Source organism: Cavia porcellus, unplaced genomic scaffold, assembly GCF_034190915.1.
Source record: "Cavia porcellus strain 051 isolate PalLab524CR breed Dunkin Hartley unplaced genomic scaffold, mCavPor4.1 scaffold_3, whole genome shotgun sequence".
NCBI classification, from domain to species: domain Eukaryota; kingdom Metazoa; phylum Chordata; class Mammalia; order Rodentia; family Caviidae; genus Cavia; species Cavia porcellus.
This window is the reverse complement of record NW_026947486.1, coordinates 36,625,904-36,646,583: the sequence shown is the minus strand read 5'-3', so window position 1 is coordinate 36,646,583 and position 20,680 is coordinate 36,625,904. Positions and strand designations below refer to the sequence as shown.

At 38.6% G+C, this 20,680-nt stretch overlaps 2 protein-coding genes across 2 annotated transcripts in view; one reads left to right on the top strand and one right to left on the bottom strand.

Annotated features, from left to right (window-relative positions):
* Kif4a (kinesin family member 4A) overlaps positions 1-10,410 on the bottom strand; it is a 115,217-nt gene extending 104,807 nt beyond the window's left edge. Inside the window, exons 1-7 of the mRNA XM_013153713.2 lie at positions 10,253-10,410; positions 9,851-9,991; positions 9,636-9,750; positions 7,065-7,255; positions 5,250-5,342; positions 1,295-1,461; positions 972-1,066 (exon numbers count right to left, since the gene is read on the bottom strand). Coding sequence (XP_013009167.1) covers positions 972-1,066; positions 1,295-1,461; positions 5,250-5,342; positions 7,065-7,255; positions 9,636-9,750; positions 9,851-9,970 — 781 coding nt within the window. The 5' untranslated portion in view covers positions 9,971-9,991; positions 10,253-10,410. The remainder of the gene's footprint in view (positions 1-971; positions 1,067-1,294; positions 1,462-5,249; positions 5,343-7,064; positions 7,256-9,635; positions 9,751-9,850; positions 9,992-10,252) is intronic.
* A 6-nt stretch (positions 10,411-10,416) lies between these two features.
* Positions 10,417-15,729, top strand: Pdzd11 (PDZ domain containing 11). The gene is made up of 7 exons (XM_003471012.5): positions 10,417-10,578; positions 11,178-11,277; positions 11,729-11,812; positions 12,020-12,076; positions 12,321-12,419; positions 12,663-12,723; positions 12,876-15,729. Exons 2-7 carry the CDS (start codon positions 11,191-11,193, stop codon positions 12,908-12,910), a joined length of 423 nt encoding a protein of 140 aa, XP_003471060.1. The 5' UTR covers positions 10,417-10,578; positions 11,178-11,190; the 3' UTR covers positions 12,911-15,729.
* The last annotated feature ends 4,951 nt before the right edge of the window (positions 15,730-20,680 follow it).

Sequence of the window (20,680 nt, the reverse complement as noted above, 5' to 3'; positions counted from 1 at the left end):
GAGAACCCAACTACTTTAATATGAGTTCAAAAATCCTGGACCAAATGAATTGAAAATAGTCTAGAAAACAAAGAGTAATTTGAAATGTGACTGTTGAAATTATGTCACTGATCTTTGAGGAATCATGGAGAAAAAGTGCTAGAAGACTGGGCAGATGTAATTTCAATTTCTAAAAATAGGGAAAATAGTAGTCCATAAACTACAGGCTAGTAAATCTCTAATGGATTATTACAAAAATAGCTTACAAGATCCTACAAATGGAAGAATGAGCACTAGCAGCACCCTGAATTCACAAGAAAAAGGTTAATCTTTATTTCTTTGCAATGCTGTTAACAAGGTGGTAGTTGTAAGAATCATAGTAGAGATAGTATATATGGACTTAGCAACACATTTAACAAAATCTTTTATGTGATTCTTAAAGAACAAAATTGAGAAAGACACATTGGGTATTAATTTTTGTTAGACAGATTAATAATCCCTTAAGAGCCATTCCTAAAACGTACAGATCACCAAATAACTATCATATTAGATGAAGGTTTCTAATAATATAAACTGTGGGGCTTTTCTGGCCTGAGAAGCTTCATCATTTAAATCCAACAACTTAAATAAACATATGGAAATCATACTGGTGAGGTGTATATGTGACAGCAAACAGGAGAGGACAGTGAATATCTGGAATGACAGCATTTGGATATTGATTTTTTAAATTTTAAGTGGTTGAGGAAGTAAAACAAAACTAAAACTTGCCTGAAGAAGATGAAATCAATCTAAGGGTCAAATCCAAATCTCATACCTGAATTAGAGAATGAGTGCAAGGGAAAGAAATAATTTGTTTACCATTTGTGAAATCAGCCTCTAATTTGAAATGTAGCTATTACAATGTGATTTGAAATAACCTACTCAAAACACCAACAATACCAATAACAGTACAGTGGTTTGCATCTACAGCTGTGACCTTAAATTATTCTTACCTTCTTTTAGACGATCCCCTTCAGCTTTGGTTTTCTTCTGTCTTTCTGATCCAGCAAGGTCTACAAGATGCAGCTTGGAGCGAAAGCTGCTGTTCCTATGATGATGACAGGAGCACACAAATGAGAACAGTACACAAAGTTGAGAGTAGCTGAGTATCAAAGAGATCTGCCAGCTCTCGTTTTCTTTCAAATCAATAAAAATAGCTCCACTGGTCACTAATGCTTACAATACTGATGTTTGATGATTCGTCAAATCAACTGAAGACACAGTCTATTCATTCTTAATACAACAAAAAAATCTTGACTCTTTAAACATAACTTACTTGTCATTTTTCTTTCTTTGCTCTATGGAGATTGTAAAGATGGCATGAGATCGGGAGGACTGGGAGTTCATAGCTGTGGAGGCCACAGTCCTACAGTTATTGCCCTGCTCCAAACAGGAAACCGTATCCAAGGCAACAAAAACAGTCTTCTCTGTGAGTCCTATAATCTAATTGCAAGAAAGAAAAAATTCCTTTATGATTCATACTTTGAATCAAATGTAATACTTAGCTTCAATGCTGATCTTATGGGGAAATTTGATTCAGTTCCGCTCTAGTTTGGTTTGGGACCACAGTCATGGAGAGAACTGAGTTTGTGAACTGAATTACCACTGTATAGGGATTGGTAGTTTTAAAGAAAATGTCTTGGCTGGGTATGGTGGCACACAGGATAATTTCAGCACTTGGGAGATTGAAGCAGGATTGCCACAAATTTGAGGTCTGCCTGGGCTACATAGTGAGTTCAAGTGCAGGGAGTGGCTGAGCTGCAGCTGAGCTAGAAGTCATCGAGCTCCCTGAGACTAGGGCAAGGCCAGTCCAGCAGGTGCCTGGCCTTGGTATTCCTCCCTGTTAACTATATCATAGATACCTCTGAGACAGTTTCACTTTCAGTGTTCCCAGCAAAACATTGAGACCTTGCACTTTTGATCCCTTCACACATTTCCCCCAATTTTTATTGTCTATAAATAAAGATGCAGATAGTGCTGGGTTGTCATGGCCTCTCCATCAGGGAGGTCAGAGTCCATCTGGTCCCAGCTTTCCATTTAATGTGTATGCATCTAGCTTTTTCTTAATCTTCAGTTATCCCCTCTTAGGACTCCACTGACCAGCCTACATTATATAGTAATACCATCTCAAACAAACAAACAAACAAACAAACAAACAAAAGTCTTGATGTTCCAGTAGAACCTCTACAAATAGAATATCTGTAGAAATGAAGACTGCTTAAACTAGCAACTCTGTGAAGTAACCGGAAACCAAGGTCTCTAATCTTCCCAGGAACTTCAGAAACCAGAATTATTAGCCAATACTGGATCTAGCAAAGATCTCCAGATTTTAGGGTAGTAATGGCAAGGTGATTTCCAGGGAACCACAAGTAAAGGTAAACTTTGACCCCAAAGGAAACTAAATCCAACACAATCAGTTATGGAATCACTTTACTACTTTATTTTTCAAATTACTCCATATGCCTCCAAAGTGTTACCTGTTTTATATCTAATTTTTACCCACAGGAAATAGCATGGTACTGCTTTCTCTGGATTAGAAAGCCAGAGAATACAGTCTCAGGATACGTATGTACCTACCTGGCAGAACTTATACAATTTGAAATCTCTTAGACAGGACTAGTTAGTTGATTATGACGTCCCTTTCTTGCCTCAATATGCTATAATTTTATGACTACATAGCTCCTGAATCTGTCCCTGTGGCCCTAAGTTTTTCTTTATTTCTAACTCCTTGCTGTGCATATTTTGAAATCAATACACTGTAAACCAAACTCACCTTCCTTCCACCAACACTGATTCCCTCCTCCATCTCTATCTCTATTAATATCTTGGTTCTTATATCTCAAAACCTCAGATCCCCTTCATTTCTTCCTATTATTCTGTATCCCACCTATCATCTTCCAGTCATTCTTCTTTTGAATCCATCTTTTTGTTTTTCTTTCTAAATCTACCTCCTGAGTTCAGGTCCATATTCATGTCTGAAAAATAAAGCAATACTTCCCCAGTTTGTCTTTCTCATTTTATTCTTTCTACTTTTCACTACATTTCTGTTTAGCCTTCCTAAAATCTTGTTTGCTAAAATGTCACGTAAGCACTAAACACTGTTAGATAATGAGACCACAAAGAGATTTTTATTTTTATTTGAAAAGATTCATAAGATAAAAGTTTGATAAAAGTAGCCATGGCAACCTTTCATTCACAAGTATTCAAGTTTCTATGCTGTTCGATTACTTTCAATTCTATACTGTGCTATTACTTTCTTTTTCCCTTCTTTCAAAAACTAATCTCTTTAGCCTGGCTTCATAAACTGATCTTAACATGCATCCCATTACTTACCAGCCCAAATCCTCTAATCCAGACAGACTGGTCTAGACCTATACTCCTTTCCTGATGAAGCTATCCCTTACTACAAGAATACTCTTCTTTACTTACATAATCCCTTCTAGCCCATTTGAAAAATATGTTTAAAGATTTGTCCTTATATACCCTAATGTTTGTTAGGATCACATGCTTCATTGACGTACCTATCACACCTCCAACAATGGTTTGGATTTAATTTCAGCCTTCATGTGGCATAAAATATCTTAGAATAGGATCAAGAACTGGCTCAGTACCAACATTATTTCTAGTGGTACATGTATTCTTGCCCAGGTTTCTGATCTCCATTATGCAAAGTCTTCCTGTATGCCAAGCTTATCAGGCCTCATCCTTCAAATCTGCATTAGTACTTGGCTAACAATGCCCCAAAAGATAAAAAACAAAAATAAAATAAAATAAAAAATCCAAACAAACAAAAACATCAGGAACACAGGCATCTACTCCTTACCTGTACTCCAAACTTTCAATGCTTCTTTTTGAGACAGGTTTTCATTATGTAGTTTAGGCTAATCTTGAGCTCACTACAGTAAGTTCCTGACTTACTAACATTTGAGTTTCAAACTTACACAGATACAAACAGACCTCACATTACAAACATTCATAGGGCTGGGGGTTTAGTTCAGTGGTGTAAGTGCCTGCGTGGCAAATGCAAGGTTGTGAGTTCAATCCCTGGTACCAAAAACAAAACAAAACAAAAACAAACATACATAGATGGGGACAAATTATGGAAGGAGCTCAGAGGTCTGCCAGACATTGTCACAGTTGTGCTGCTGTGTACATAGTATACAATAGTACAGTACTCAAACAGAGCCCAGAATGTCCAGAAGTAGGTGATATGCAGAGGACTGCTAAGCATGCAAAGCAGTAACTATGGAAACATAAATGAAACTATAGTATAAGACTCATTTGTTGGACCTATGAATGAATCAACTCATGAACATTCTACCAGAACAAAACTCATTTCTAAATCAGGAACTTACTGTATGTAACCCAGACTAGCCTCACGACAATTCTCCTGCTTCAGCCTCCTGAGGGCTGGGATTATAGCTATGTGCTACCATGCTCAGCTAATGTTTATTCTTTGTGCAGAGGAAGAGGGAAAGGAAAAGATGGCTAAGATATTTCTCCACATTTTTCCAAGTCTGTAGTACCAATTTTTTTTTGTCTTTTTCGTTTTTATTGGTACCAGGGATCGAACTCACGACTGCCTGCTTGCAAGGCAGGCGCTTAGGCCACTGAGCTAAATCCCCAGCCCCTGTAGTACCTATTTTTACCTCCAGCCTAATTCTCCCACATCTGAATACAGAGCCTCTAGCTCCTCATCCTGTATCTATACCATTCTCAAATAAGTGAACTCTTCTTCCTGTGGCATTGCAAATTTTAAAAACTTTATATTCAATTTTTCACATTTAATAGTATCTTATTACAATACTATAAAACAGAATTGCTTAGTATCATAGATATACTGTGTATCTGTGCTCACAGCTACTGGACACTTGATATGTGATTAGTGTATCCGAGGAACTGAATTTTAAATTTTATTTAAATTAAATTTAAATAGCTACCATACTGCGCAGCTCAGCCTCATAACTCTGTAAATAAATGAATAAATGTTTAATTGACATTAGCATTCCTTCAGAAGTAACAGGAAAATGATAAAATAATGAATCTTCCCTGCCTTCCTTCCCCATGAGACCTCCCACCTAGGAATTCTAGATCAATAAAAGGAACTAGGACCACATAAAATCTGAAGGACTAAGATATTAGCAGTCTTAAAACCACATGGCAAGGAAAATGGATGTGAAATTTAGTAGTTGCCAACATTTTTAATAACATCAAATAAAACATAAACACACCTTTATGCCTTCCTTAGGATCCTCCCGGATATTGATTTGAGAGGCTTTCTCTCGAGATGAGCATAAAAGATCCAAAATTTCTTCATTGTAAATCTGACATTGTTGAATACAAAGTGGCAAAAATAAGATTGTTAACAGTAGTACTCTCTGTATAGTATGATTATAGGTAACTTTTAATATACACTGTAATTTTCTATATTTAAAATTTTGCTTACAATAAGCATGCATTATATTTTAGAACTAAGTAAAGGACTTTGAGAGGCTAAAGATGTAGCTCAGTAGTAGGTCACTTGGCTAGCATGCATGAGGACCTGGGTTCAACACCCAGCATCACAAAAAAAATGGAATTTAACCTTATAAATAACCATTCTATATTTTATAAAAATGAAGTAACAAGTTTACTTCTAAGAAAATTGAAAGCATACCCTCTACTTCTCCTCACCCAACTTTTTGTGTGCTAGGGATGGAACCCAGAACCCACACATGACAGGTAAGCGCTCTACCACTGAACTACATTCCCAAAACTGAGGCTGTCCTCCTAATACAATCTCTCAGGAATGGCAGACAAATGTAAAATACATGAATGCCAAAATTCAGTTCTTTGATGGTTTCATAACAGAATCAACTTCACACATTTTGTTAAAATGTAAACAGTGGGTCCGTGGAGAGGAAAGGATGGAAATAGAGAGCAAGGGAAGAAAAAGAAAGGAACAATTAGTATTTCAACAACAAGCAAAATTTTAAGTACTTAAAACAAAGTTTAGCAAATAGTAAGCACTATTATTTGATATTTTTGCTGATCCCACCGTTTAATGTGCTAAGCATCCAAGTTATTTTTATCTTTAGTTATCTTGGTCATAATTGGCTTAATCTAAACTCAAGAAAGGTAATCCTAGAGATATTTAACTGCCTCTCTTCTAACTCTGTATCTCCTATACCTCTTAACATACTGATAATCAATTTTAAGATAAAGTATTCACATATAATTTATAATTGCATACTTAAATGTCTTTTTGGTGTCATGTGGTTAGACACAATTGGCAAATCTAATTGTATATTGATATATACTGAAATGCAAACTCCTATAGGGGCAGGCGTTTTTAATCTGTTTTGTCTACTGTTATCTTCCAAGTACTTGATATATCCAAGTACCTAAAACAGTATCTGGTACATAGTAGGTGCTCAAAGAATATCTGCTGAACAGACACTTTCTTTTTGCCACTTAAACAGCTTAGTATTTCATCTGATTTTTATATTGTTCTTCATCAAGCAGGTGCATTATAACTTAAGTCTCAAATACTTTTCTGCACACTCTATAGTGAATTAGTAATTGAGGCCAAACTAGAATTAAAGTTTTTATTATTTTTAATATGGCAGTGCAAATTCCTCTAACAACTGACTAAATGGACTACTTTAATAAGAACAGAGGGGAGACAGATCAAACTCAGCCTGTAAGTTTTCTCTATCAATTTATTAAAATGTAATTTACTAAAAATACAATTTACTAATCTAAGTCATGTCATGAACAATCTGATTTGGATTTTTCATTTTTTTTTTTTTGGCTTTTTTTGTTGTTGTTCTTACGGGGACTGAACTCACGACCTTGCATTTGCCAAGCAAGCACTTACACTGCTGAGCTAAATCCCTGGCCTTTTTTGGCTTTTTAAGACAGGATTTTACCACACAGTTTAGGCTGGCCTTGAACTCACTTTGTAGCCCAGACTGGCCTCAAACTTGCAGCAATACTCCTGTCTCAGCCTTGCAAGTACTGAGGGATTTATTTTTCTATCCAAAGATAATTTTGAATTCACTTACCTCCAAGTAAGATACTTTCAGAGTAAATTCAAAGTCACTCTTTTTATCAATTTCATTGAAGAGCAATTGTATTACCCTGGGAATGACTCCAACTGTTGGTTCGTTCTCTTGCTCTGCAGTGTATGCACCTCCCATTGAATAAGTTTTTCCAGAGCCAGTCTGCCCATAGGCCAGGACAGTTGCATTATATCCTAGCAAAACAGAGGTCACATCCATAGCAAAACTCAAATATTTTCATTCAATCAATATATCAATTTCCTTCATCAATTACTTCTACCAAAATTGAGACTGTAGTCTTAAGACAGAATTTCTTTTTTGAGACAGGGTCTCACTATGTAGTTTAGGTTGGCCTTCAACTCACAACAATCCTCCTCTCTCAGCCTCCCCAGTGCTGGGATCATGGGTGCGCACCACTCTGCTGGCTAAAACAGAATTTCTTAGGACTAGCAGACACAAAGAAGAGTTCTGTGGATGCCAGTACTTCATGCTACTCAAAATAAGCAAAAATATAAGCCTCAGATTATGCCCTCTCAATTGCCCTGAAAAGCTATGGCGTCAAACACTTAAAGATATGACTAAGACATTGAAAGTGATCGAGCCACAGTTAAAAGCCTTTCAGAGATTTATAATTCTGTCTCCCTATGTTAAGCAACTCTAAATTAAGGAATTTAATTAAAGTCTTAGAAGCTGTATAAATCAAAGGGATTTGGGTTTGTATTTCTTTGATCAAGAAACTTCATTTGAAAAGGCAGCAATAGTGTTTTTTAATAAGATAAAACTACTATCTATCTGAACTCAGAATGTACTCAAATTATATTATCTGGCTCCTCCTCACAGAAAAATCATCATTTCGATATGATTCAACATGATTTATATCCATAACTGTTATAGTGCATTGATTATCTACTAAAGATATTCATGATAATAACTGAAAAAAAGCAAGTTAAAACTGTATAGTGTAAGTAAATGCATAGGAAAAAATGAAAAAGATATTCATTATAAACATTTGGATGTTTATCTGCCAGCACAGCGATTTTTTTCTGCTTGTTTGTGTTTTTTAAAATATTAAATGCAATGCACTATTGAACAGTAGCTATGCTTTCTTTTATCACCAATGTAATTAGTAGTTTTCAGTTTAATTCTAGTAAAAATGCTTATAGTTTGTTTTGTTAGAAAATTCAGATTACTAGTTACTTCAGCATTTTACATTTGTCCTATAAACTAACATTTTTGATTGAAATTAAAAGCAGACAAACCTAGCTACAACCGTAGTTAAGGTTTAAAAAAGAAACACACAATAGATGGGCTATTCTTACCTTAACCTCATCTTATTATAATTCTCAACTTGTTATAACATAACTTGCTAATTAACTAGTAACTACTAAATCTGTAAACACAACACCCACTACATCATGCTAATGAAATTTGCATTGCCACGTCTACCATCTAATCCTCAAATCCCATTCCAGTTTTGCCAACTGTTATAATAACACTTTTTATAGCAAAAGGATCCAGTTCCAAATTATACCAGATTAGGTATAAACTTATTTTTCAGCATTAAGGCCCTAGTATGCCATCTTTTTTACTTCTTTTAAATGAACCTATTTTGAATTTTGAATAACCACTGTACTAAAACAACAATCAGATATCTCTTGGGCTACTGTCTTCTGTAGAACCCTGCTGTTATTCAATATTAAATCCTAACTGGCCATAGTATTCAGGGGTTGTAGGAAATCCCTTTCTCCACCTAAAAGGATTCTCATCATTCAAGACCAATCTCAAAGTTTTTCTTTTCTGTGAAATTCATCCCAAATCTCCCAAACACAGTTAATGTCATCCTTTTGCATTTCATACCACTTTGCAAGAAAACTGTGCTACTTCCATAGCAGGACCGATTCTATTGTGTATTTTTAACTTTTAAAATAGCTTTTTTTTTCTGAGACAGGTGCAACAAATTAAAAACCTTTTATGTATTCCAAAGTATTTATCTATCACCTGTTTCTCTTCCTACTCCATGAACTTTGAACTGTTTCATGGTTTGAAAGCTGCATTATTTATCTCTGAATATATAATACAAAATGACTACTGAGGCCCAGAACTCAAGCAGGTTAGCATACTGATCACCAAAAGAGCTTATACTCTAAGGAGGTTCAAGGACAATCAAAACTATGTACAAGTCAAAGATACACAGAACCACAGAAAGTAAATACAGTATGAAACAAGCTTCAAGGTTACAGAGACTACCACATATCTTATTAGGTTTCACAACTGTTACTAGGCTATGGACTTGGGAGAGGTTTTGTGTTGTTTTGGTTTGGTTTGGTTTTTTGAGACAGGGTCTCTGTGTAGTTCAGGCTGGCCATGAACTCATTATGTAGCCGAGGCTGGCCTCAAACTCCAGGGTGAACCTCCTGCTGATATTACAGGAGTATGCTACCATGGCCAGCTAGCTGTGGGGTCTTCGAAGGCAGGAATGATGTTTCACTCATCCCTGGATTTGCAGAACCCAAGTATTGCACCCAGCGCGAAGTACACGCTCAAGAAATCGGAGAACTACATTCATTGCCTCACCTTTAAATATGCCTTTTATGAGCGGTGCTACTGCAGTGTTGAATACCTCTTCCTGTTCAGCAGAGGGGTCAAACACAAAATCATAGGTGAAGGATTTGTCATTACCGACCACCACCTGCAGAAGGTAAGTGACAAGGGGTTAGGGGAAAAAAGACCACGCCCCTCACTGCTAGCCCCAGATGTTCAGAGAAAAAGTCCCGGACTCTGATACGAACCTGAGGCTTTCCGGGTACGAAGGAAAGGCACATTTGGCAGCCCTCGCTGATCTCTTTGGGGACCAGAGGGCGACAACGTAGTGCCACTCTTACAGGAATTCCTTTCACCTCTTCCTTCATGACCCTATTGCAACACCGTCTCTGCGGAGATAAGGGCGAAGAAGTTTGCTAAAGTATCTCTTAAACTAGCAGGGATAGGAGAGTCCTCCTCATTGGAATCGTTGCCTCCTGAGATTCTCTCTCTCTGATCCGGCCACTACGGATAGCCTGACATTCTCAAGAGTAAAGTGGTGTCTGAAATGAAGAGAAAAAAAAAAAAACAGAAGCTACGACCAAAAAAACCCAAAGCCCCAAGGAACGGGAAAGGCTAAGCTCAGCTCAGGTGTGCCCGCATTCACTCACCAAACTAAACGTCCTTTCCCCTGGTCTTTCCCGGTCTCCAGGAGCCCGGTCCCAAACGGAGCTTTAACCGCCAAGTTTCAAATCAGTCCCAGAGGCGCCAACCAATCCAAGCGCCAACAGCCTGTGGGCGGAGCACGCGCGTCGGCACGTACGGGATGACGCATTAGGAAGAGGCGGGCAACCTTGCCACTGCCCGCCCCTAGTCTAAGCTAGCCTACATCCGTTTCCGGTTCCCAAATCGAATTGGCGGCTAGCCTATTAGCTGCTGAGGCCTGACTGCTGCTGAGGTGTTGAGGTGTTTACCCTGTTGTGAGCGCGGGACTCAGGTAGGGTGTGGGAAGAGGCTCTAAAGGTGGCTTAGTGGTGAAGAAAGAGACGTGGTAGGGACCTTATCATTACTAATACCTCTAGAGAGTGTGGGGTGATTTTGGATAGCGGGAGTTAGCACTTCCTTAAACTTCGAAAGTTGGTATTTTTAAACACGACCCTGGTTTCCTCTTTTCTAGAATAAAGACGGTAACATTTGTTCTGCAGGACTTTTGCGAGAAATTATGTCATGTTTCTATAGTAGTACTCTAGCATGTTGCTTTGCATCCGTGCATTTAGGTTTTTCCCATCTCTTTTGTCCTCATCTACATCTTCTACCCCATATTGAGGATTGTGCCCAGGCCTTCTTTACCACTGAGGTACATACCAACCTGCCCTTTTTTTTGAGACAAGGTCATACTGAGTTGTTCGGGCTAGCTCTTGATTTGTGACTCTTCTGCTTCATCCTCTCAAAGCGGTGGGATTACAGTGCACCATTATGCCTAGCACCTCTCAGTCTTAACGTCTAAATGTGGAGTGATAGCCTTGGATGGTTTGAAACTGCTTTCTGAAGCTTGGTATACTGCTCTCCCTTTCTTCATTCACCCTTTCTTTCCAGGACCTTGCCTAAGATGGACAGCCGGATTCCTTATGACGACTACCCAGTGGTTTTCCTGCCTGCCTATGAGAATCCTCCAGCATGGATTCCTCCTCACGAGGTGGGACCTTCATTATTCCTGAGAAGGAAATTTTTCCCCTGGACATGAAATGATGCAAATAGGAGGAAATGGTTAGAAAGTTAAATGGAGAGTGAATCTTAACCCTTGTTTAAGCCAAAAGACCCAGAAGATGAATTTTGAGCAACAGGGAAATCTTGGATACTTCTTATGAAAGGCTTCAGTGAGAGTTCATTTATACCAGTGAATTCTGGAAATACAGAGCCCTACATTTCATTTTGTTAAAAAGTGAAAAGTGGGGAGCTGCTGGGTTACTAGTATGTACTCATGTTAAACAGTTACTCTTGTACTTAATCTTAGGTACTTAATATACCTAAATTAATTCTATGACCTCATCTTTTCCTGATTTGGGGATGATGCATTAATATTCCAGAAGAAGGTAAATATGACATCTAAAGCTGATAGTAAAATTTCTGGGGTTGCTACCTTGCAGAGACTATATCACCCAGACTACAACAATGAGTTGACCCAGTTTCTCCCCCGAATTGTCACACTGAAGAAGCCTCCTGGAGCTCAGGTAAGCTTATAGAGAGCTTCTTATGCCAGGCTAGATTTGTCCATACCAGAACTTGGCCATTTGATGAGATGGGTTGAAAAACGCCACTTCTGCAAATTCTCATTTCCCTCAGAAACAAACAACCTGAGCTATTATATAATGCTGCTACTCAATGTGCATGTGTTTATGGTATATCTTGAACCCCAGTTCTGTGCTTTTGTCTTACAGTTGGGATTTAACATCCGAGGAGGAAAGGCTTCTCAGTTAGGCATCTTCATTTCCAAGGTGTGTATGCCTGGTAGGCAATAAAAACACTTGCTTCCCTTTGTTATCAGATTCCGGTACCCTGGTATCCCAAGAGCCCAGAAAATAGCGACTTGATAGACTCATAGTAGGCATAAATGGTAATTTCTCACCTTTGGCAAACAAGCTATCTGTCTCCCTGCATTGATACAGAAAAAATCAATAGCACTTTACATTTGAATAGCTCTGAATTTCACCTGCAGTCTTCTGAAATTACTCCATCCAGGTGATTCCTGACTCTGATGCACATCGAGCAGGACTTCAAGAAGGAGACCAAGTTCTGGCTGTGAATGATGTGGATTTCCAAGATATTGAGCACAGCAAGGTGAGCATAGCACTTGGGCTGTAGTAATACAAAAAGCCATTCCAGGTAGGACAGGTTAGACAAGTTGGACATGGTTAGCCTAATCTGTAACTTGATACAAAAGCATCTCTCCTTGAGAAATACACCAGAAGGAAGTGGCTGTTAGTGACCCAGAGGATTGGAGTATCAAATTCCATTCCTCCTTTTGTGATTCTGCCATGGTTTACATCTCTTCATTTGTATAAACTGCTGTGTTTTGTACAGGCTGTTGAGATCCTGAAGACAGCCCGTGAAATCAGCATGCGTGTGCGCTTCTTTCCCTACAGTAAGTGCCACTTTCTTTTTTATTTGGCAGGGACCTATGAAGGGACTCTTAAGTTACTAATGAGGAATAAAGTTGGGAATGGGGAATTAGGAGCCCAGGCCTGCAAAATAACCTGTTCTGTTCTTTCTTCTTTTTTTACTTCTTTCCCCTAGATTATCATCGCCAAAAAGAAAGAACTGTGCACTAGAGAGTTTCAGCTCACTAGACAGTTGCAGCACTCAGCCCCTTCCTGGAACATTGGGTGGGGAAGATGGAGAGACATAGCCAACTGCATTATTCAAACTGTACTGTCTTTTTAATTCCCTGTTTTTCTAGATGAGCTTCATTCCCTGAAAGGAGAAGGATGATGAGGTCTAGGATAAGCCTTACCTATAGAGAACCCAGCTAGAAAAGGTAACTGACATTTATTAGATATGATAAGCTAGGATATACAGGTTAACAGTTTGACTATAGAAATCAGAAAAAAAAGAATCTTGTATCTCATTTGTCTGCCATCTCCCCCATCCTTATATTACTAGAAGTTTCATACATACTTTGCGGATTTCAATGAGACACTCTTTTTACCCCTGCTCTATCCTCTTCCCTCAAAAGTTAAACACAATACTGTATAAATGCTGTGACTTTTGAATGATAGTGATTGGACATAAAATGCTCTTGAGACAAGAAAAAGCTCTTCTGAAGAGAGAAAATCAGCAACATCTATGCCTTTTATGATTTATATCAGTTGTCCCCCCACACCAAACCCTGATGAAGTATGGGCTTTTTCAGAGGTGGTTGAATCTAGACTATATGATGCTGGGATTAAGGGTGTATGATTAGTGAATCAGTCCACTGATTGATTTGACATAGTTCTGGCTAGGTCTAATGGGATGAATGCTATACACATGCTATAGTGGGTAGTATGCATACAGTATAAGGGACAGAAAGAGGCTTGTCCCTCTCTCCCTTGTTACTTTGTTACCATCTGGCTGCCATGAAAAGGTCCCGTTCATTGCCTTTGCTGCCTTCTGCCACCATAAACTATTGCCCATCTACCATGTGTCACCCTGCCTTTGAAGCAAACCAACTATGAACTGGAACTACAAACTGAGCTAAATAAACCTTTTCTCCCTTTAAGTTTGGGCATCAGGTATTTTGTCTTAGCAGTGAGAGAAAAGTGACTAAGACAGATTTTGGTACCAGAGAATTGAGGTCCTTAATGTAACTATACCTGACCATATGGTTCAGGAGTCTTTGGCAGCAGCTTGTGGAGAAAGTTTGGAATGGTTTGGAGATACCCATCAAAGAAGATAGTTGTGGAGTGCCTTAGGGTGTACTACTGTATGAGAGATTTTGGTCAGAGCTCAGAAGACCACAAGGCTGATAGAAACCTGCCAGTAAAGACCAGGCTTTGAAGCTTTTGCAGTGAAGGACTGCCTTGGCTTTGAACTCCAGATGATGTGTGTTATGGCTTGGCAGAAAGTTTGTCTGCATGTTGCTCATGTCCAGAAGCTTCCTGAAACTAAACATAAGGATAGTGGACTATTCTGGCAGAAGTAATTTCAAGGCAGCCAAATGTTGAGGTGATCATATGGCTACTTTGGGGGGCTTTTAGTTAGATCAGTGTTCAGAATCAAGAGCAAAGTGGCCAGCACAATGATTTGCAGCATTGAATTTGGCCAGAAAAAGTGCCAGTGAAGCTGTAAAGATAAGAATAAGGGAGATCTTGATTGCTCAGAAGAAATAGAATAAAAAGATGATGTGATGGCATCACAAGAAGCAACAGAACTCTACCCTGTGCAGCCTCAAAATTGTAAATGTGAAATACTTTGCTTTGAGAAGAGGGCCCAGAGCACCATGTTCTAAAATTGCAGTGGTCTAGGGAAGTCATTCTTTGGGATTTGGTTCATAGGCACTCAACGCCTACAGCCAAGAGAAAAGGGATCCTGGCTTCTATTCCAGCTGACGGCAGACCTTGGCATCATCCACATGATACTGATTTTACGTACGTGCAGTATGAAAGAATTGTGGGGTCAAGAATGCTTCCACTTACATTTCAGAAGAAGGCCTGGGAGGCCAGGCAGTGTGCCCCTGAGAAGGCAGTATGTGAAGCTGTGAGTGGCAAGCCAAGGGTTCATTGGAGACCCCAGAAGTTTAGAGAACCAGGAACATGGATTGTCTGAGAAAAATTACAAGGAGGGAGCAGAGGTGGTCACAGTGATAAGCCTTGGGGTACCACTGGAAGTATTGTAGAGGCAGAGCCACACAAGCCCTTTGGAGCTCACAGATTGCCTGGAATGCTGGAAGTGAAACTGGGATTTAATGTTTACCCTGCTGCATTTTGAATTTGTTTTGGCCTCATTCCTTGTAGTCTCCTATTTATAACTTTTGGAATGGAAATGTCTGTTTTGTGCCATTGAATTTAGAAGTGTTTCACTTACTTTTCATTTGTACAGGGGCTCACAGCTGAGAGTTTGCCTTAAACCTCAGAGTATACTTGGGACTCAAACTTTTCAGCAATTCTAAAATTGTTAGGATTTTGGCAACTCTTGGAGGAATTAAATGCCTTTTGCATAAAGGGATGTACATAAGTCTATGGAGGGCCAGGGGTAGAATATTGTAATTTGTGTCTAGGTGTCCCCCAAAATCCTCGTGTGGTTATAGGACCTTTTCAGCAGTGGCTAAATCTAGTATGTGATGCTGGGATTAAGGGTATGTGATTAGTAAATCAGTCCACTGATTGGTTTGGCATAGTTCTGGTTAGGATTAAGGGTGTGAATATTACATCTAGCCTAAAGTGGGTAAACTACATACAGTGTAAGGGACCAAGAGAGGCTTGTCCTTCGCTCCCTTGTGGCTTTGCTAACCTCTGACTTCCATAGATAGGCCCCTTTTTTGTTGCTTTTCCTGTCTTCTGCTACCATAAACTGTTGCCAGTCTGCCATGTACCACCCTGCTTCGGAGCCTGCCAATTGTGGACTGAAACCTTTACAAACTGTGAGCTAAATAAACCTTTCTTCCTTTTAACTTTGGGCTTTGGGTATTTTGTCTCAAGAACAAGAGAAAAGTAACTGAGACAGTGCCTGTCTATGCCTGGCCAGAACGTTGGAGAGACTGCAGAACCTTAGCCATAGTGTAACCAAAGAATGGCATAGGGTGAAGAGTACTGGATAAAACAGTACCCATTCTCCTAGGAGCTTTGGGCATTTCTTTTTTTTAAATTTTTTTAATTTTTTTTTATTTAAAGAAAAGGAAACAAATACATGGAGATAAAAAAAGGGTAGAAATAATACAAAATTACAGAAAAACAAACGGTAAGAAATTGCTGGTTGATAAGTTACACATTGTCATCTTAGAAATAGCTGTTCAGGTTATAGAATTAAAGTATTTAGAATGACATTCAAAAAGTGACACTACAAACCGTTCTGTTCTATGATCGAACAAAAGCTCAGTAATATGGTTATCAGTCCTACACATTTGTTTTACATCTCAAAGAGGGTAAGATTAAACATATCAAAACAGAACAGAACATTTAAAAAAAAAACAATTTAAAGAAATACAGATTTCAAAGCAAGTCCACTAGAGATCTTCATTGTCTATCTAACTGTCTCTAGTTTCTTACAAATAGTTGTCCCTATCTTCACCCACTTTATATACTTATTGCATATTATAGAACTAATCAAATCATTACAGGATGATGAAGGCTTTTTAGGTCCTCAAGTTCCAAATTAGGGAAGACAATAGTAACTACCATCACATCTCTCATTCTCTTTGTGATAGCTGTCGCCATCTCTACATATGCTGAAATTGAACTCAAGAAACCAGTCCAATGTCATTCTAATCAGCGAACAATAGATTGCCAGAATTTATATTATAATGCTACAAAATAAGCCTCGGGTTTCTCAGCATCTCTTCCTCAGAGTATCTGTTCCTTACATCTTGCATTATATAATCTGTTCCTGTAAATAATTTTTAAAAAAACCCATGTGTGAATTTCTACATATATATCTATCCTCTCTGTATTATAGGGAATACCAAGTCATAGCAAGACAGCAAAACAATTTCCTAGAAAAACATGCAATGGATAAGACATATAAGACCACAATATAGATGATCTTCCGTAGTTACTATGTTTTCTCTTGTTATTTTCAATAGATTTGACCACAACACTGGCTTATTATAGTTAAATATAGTATCACCTATTTTTATAAAAACTTAACTTTGAGAGCATTATAGGATTTGAGAGCTGTTACTAATTAATACCCGTATGGATATCCTTTACCTCTTGTCATTCTCAGAGTAGTTGCCTCTACTTTTAGGGTTGATACTAACAAGCATACCAATTTCACATAAAATCAGCCAAGGCCAACCCATAGTCTTATGATTCAGATTCAATTAAGATCAGTCATAGTAAGACAATGTAAGTAATACAGGATTTCAGTTTAAGTTAATAGGAAAGTAAGGATAGTTACCATGGTATAACCTGCTATTTTTGGGTCAAGATGTCTGTGCCCTCAAATCTGACATGAGTGGACAGACCAGAACAAATTAAATTCAAACTAAATATGGCAGTAGGACTACTGTGTCTTTTAAATTTTTATACACCATTAACAATGACCTCTGCCTTTTTTTTAATATAGTTTCAGAGCTGTCTATACTAAAGACTATAGCTTACCGTCTCTGCCTCATGTCTGCTACTCCACTTTTCTGCTATAATTTGTCCACCTTATTCCCTCATTCCACTGTCTGCCCCGTTCACTGAGGCCTCTCTTCCACTGTTGCTGGAATCCTGGTATCTCTTCCTCTCTTTCTCTGTAATGTCCTTCAGCACTCTCTGTAGGGTTGGATTGGTGGCCACGAACTCCCACAGTTCCTCCTTGGCTTGAAAGTATCTTATTTCTTCATTAATTTTGAGAAAGAGTTTTGACGGGTATATGAACTTTGGTTGCATATTTTTTTCTTTCAGGACTTGGAATATTTCTCCCCACTCCTTGACTTAAGAGTTTGTGTTGATATGTCTGCTGTTATTTTGATAGTTTTCCCGTTGTAGGTAATCTGCATCTTTTTTCTGGCTGCTTTTAATATTCTGTTCTTTTGGTGGATTTCTGGAATCTTGATTATTATATGTCTAGGCGTAGATCTGTTTTGGTTGTAGGTAGCTGGTGTTCTGTATGCCTCTTTTATCTGGATATCATTTCTTTTTGCTATACATGGGAAATTTTGCTTTAATATATCTGTGAATATTTTTTGTATTTCATTTTTGGTTGCTCCTGCTTCCTCACTCACATTTTTTATTCTTAAGTTATGTATCTTTTTGTCATCTTCCAGTTTTTGAATTGCTTCTTTCTGGTTCCTTGTTAAGAGGCTTTTTCTTTCACGATCATATGCCATAAATCTCTCTTCAAGTTTCAGAAGGCTGTCTTTAGTTTCTGTCAAGGCATTTTGCCAGTGTTCAATGGAGTTTTTAGTTTCCTGGTATTCTCTTTGGATCTGTTTCATGTATTCTAAGTTATGTTTAAGTTCTTCAGAAGTTTCTCTTTCTTTTCTGATTTCCTCAGTTCTTCCATCTGTGTTCTCTTGGGCGGGGCTTGTCATTTCTTTAATCTCTTTATATCTTGCCTCACTTGGATCAGGAGTACAGCTTTAAATTCTTCTATGAGATCATGTAGGTACTTTTTAATTTTGGCTGATGCTGTGTTGAGCAATGGATGGTTACTGTGCTTGTTCTCTTCAGTGTTTACTTCTCCTGGACTTATTTTCTCATGTTGGGCAGCTGGGGATTTTTTTTTTTTTTTATCTCTTGTCATGTTTATGGTTTCTTTCAGACTGTCTTGGGGTTCTCTGGCCCTCTCTGAATTGATTAGGGCCTTTCAGAAGCGTGCTGACTTGAGTTTTTGCTTTCCTCCCCATTTTGCTGTTATCTGGGGTAGGCTGGGATGCAAGGGCGGTACAGGCTAGTCTCCAGCCTGTGCACCAGTCAGTCCGTAAATTAGGCTGTACTTTCTAGATGTCACTGAGTTGTGACTATTTTGTATCTGCTTATTGGGCCCCAAGCAGAGGCTTGGTTTAGGCCCACTAGCTCCTGCCAGTTCTCTTTGTACCAGAAGCAGCTGACTAATGTCACTATGGCACAGGGTTCTGTCCAAATCCCAGCTGTTCTCTTCCAGACCTCTCTGTGACAGGAGCACCAGAACAGCAGATCTGCCCTAATCCAAGATGTCTCCCACTAGTTCTCTGTATGGAGCAGAGTCCGGCGCAGGTCCTCGTCCTGGGTCCACCGCATACCAAGCCGCCCCTTGGGCATTTCTCTGTAGGGAAATAATATAATTCTTGTTTCCTAGATTCTTTAATCTGGAACTTAAACCAAGGTTTAAATGGACTTCATTACAGAGACAGCAATTAGAAATTGTGTGCAAATTTATAAACTAGGTTGACTAACTACGAGCTTCACTTTTTGTTCTGTTCCCACAGCAAAGTCCTTTCTGTCATGTTGTTAGATATCAAGTTACCAATCTGTTATTAGCAGTTCTGGGTCATACGTATGACATCTTCATTGGCTTATTCGAAACACCCATTAAGAACATAAAGTTTTTTAGTGAAGTAGGGGATAAAGTCCACTATTATGAAAACCTCAAATTTGCCTTGAAAGAATCCTGTGGTGCTTAGTAATGTATTTGTAGTTCCTTTCCCTGGAGAGTGATTCTGTTGACCTAAGCTAGAACATAGAAATCTGATTTTTTAAATAAGCAATGTAAGGGGCCAGGGGTTTAACTCAGTGGTGTAAGCACCTGCCTGGCAAGCACAAGGTCATGAGTTGGATCCCTGGTACCCCCCCAAAATTAAATAGATAAATAAATAAGGAAAGTCAGTCTTTTTGAACACTGGGGAAACTGTTCAAAATACTGATGTATCTTTATAAGGAAACTCTGACTCTTCTCATATGTCCTACCACAGTTCTATTAAAGTACCTCTTCTAGAAGCTCAGTACCACTGCTAGCTAAGTGGACACTGTCCCTTGCCAGCAGAGCTAGAAGTAAATTTCCATCTCTGTTTCTTGGGAAACACTTTTATGCTGGCCTTATTTGCTCTACTGACCCCTGGTGGTCATTTGAAAAAATAAAGGCTTAACAAAAATACTGGCTTGAATTCACCAGTGTTGAGGTCCAAGACTTTCACTGTGATGAACAAATTAAGAAAACTCATCTAAGAAATGTGGTAAACATGGTTAAGAAAATGGAGGAGTCTCATTTTTAGGTACTTGAAATGGTTCTGTGTTGGGGCATGAACATGAGGCAATTGCATTGTAGAAGTATAGAAATTGTGTGAAGAGGGTATAAGCCTAACAGGCTGAGGTCAAAGGAGCAGTTAAGTTTCTTTTAAGAGTAGGAAAATTTATTGGATAAAAGGAATGAGGAATAGGAATGGGAGAATGGGAAATAAGAACAGGTACTAAGAGAAAGAAAGGGTCCCAAATGGGTTGCCAATGAGCCACTTCTCACAGGAAGTTTTATAGTGCAAAATCATGAGGCAGGTAAAATGTGGGTAATTCTAAGGAACAACAGAGGTTAAGAGTTGGAAAATTTATTGGAGAAAAGGAATAGGGGCAAGAATAGTTCCAGAGAGACAGGACTGGTCCCGAACAGGTTGTCTGAGGAGCAGTTATTGAGGGTGAATGTAAGGAAACTGTAGAGAATAAATGTATTGGCCTTTGACGTTTTCAAGCTGCCATAGAAGTGTACCTCCCATAGATGTCTTTCAACTGTTTGAGAAAGAAAGGTAGAATTCCCAGACACTGAAAGAAGCTATAAGATGCAGTCTAGAAAAATGGTACCACTTTCAGGGGTTCTGTTTTACTCCTGTGCCCAGGAACTAGAAGAGGGCAAGTGGCCAAGTATATAAACCCTATAGTGGGGGTGGGGATAAGGCTGGTAAAACAAAGGTCCAAATTATATAAACCTATCAGATTAGGCAAAGATGG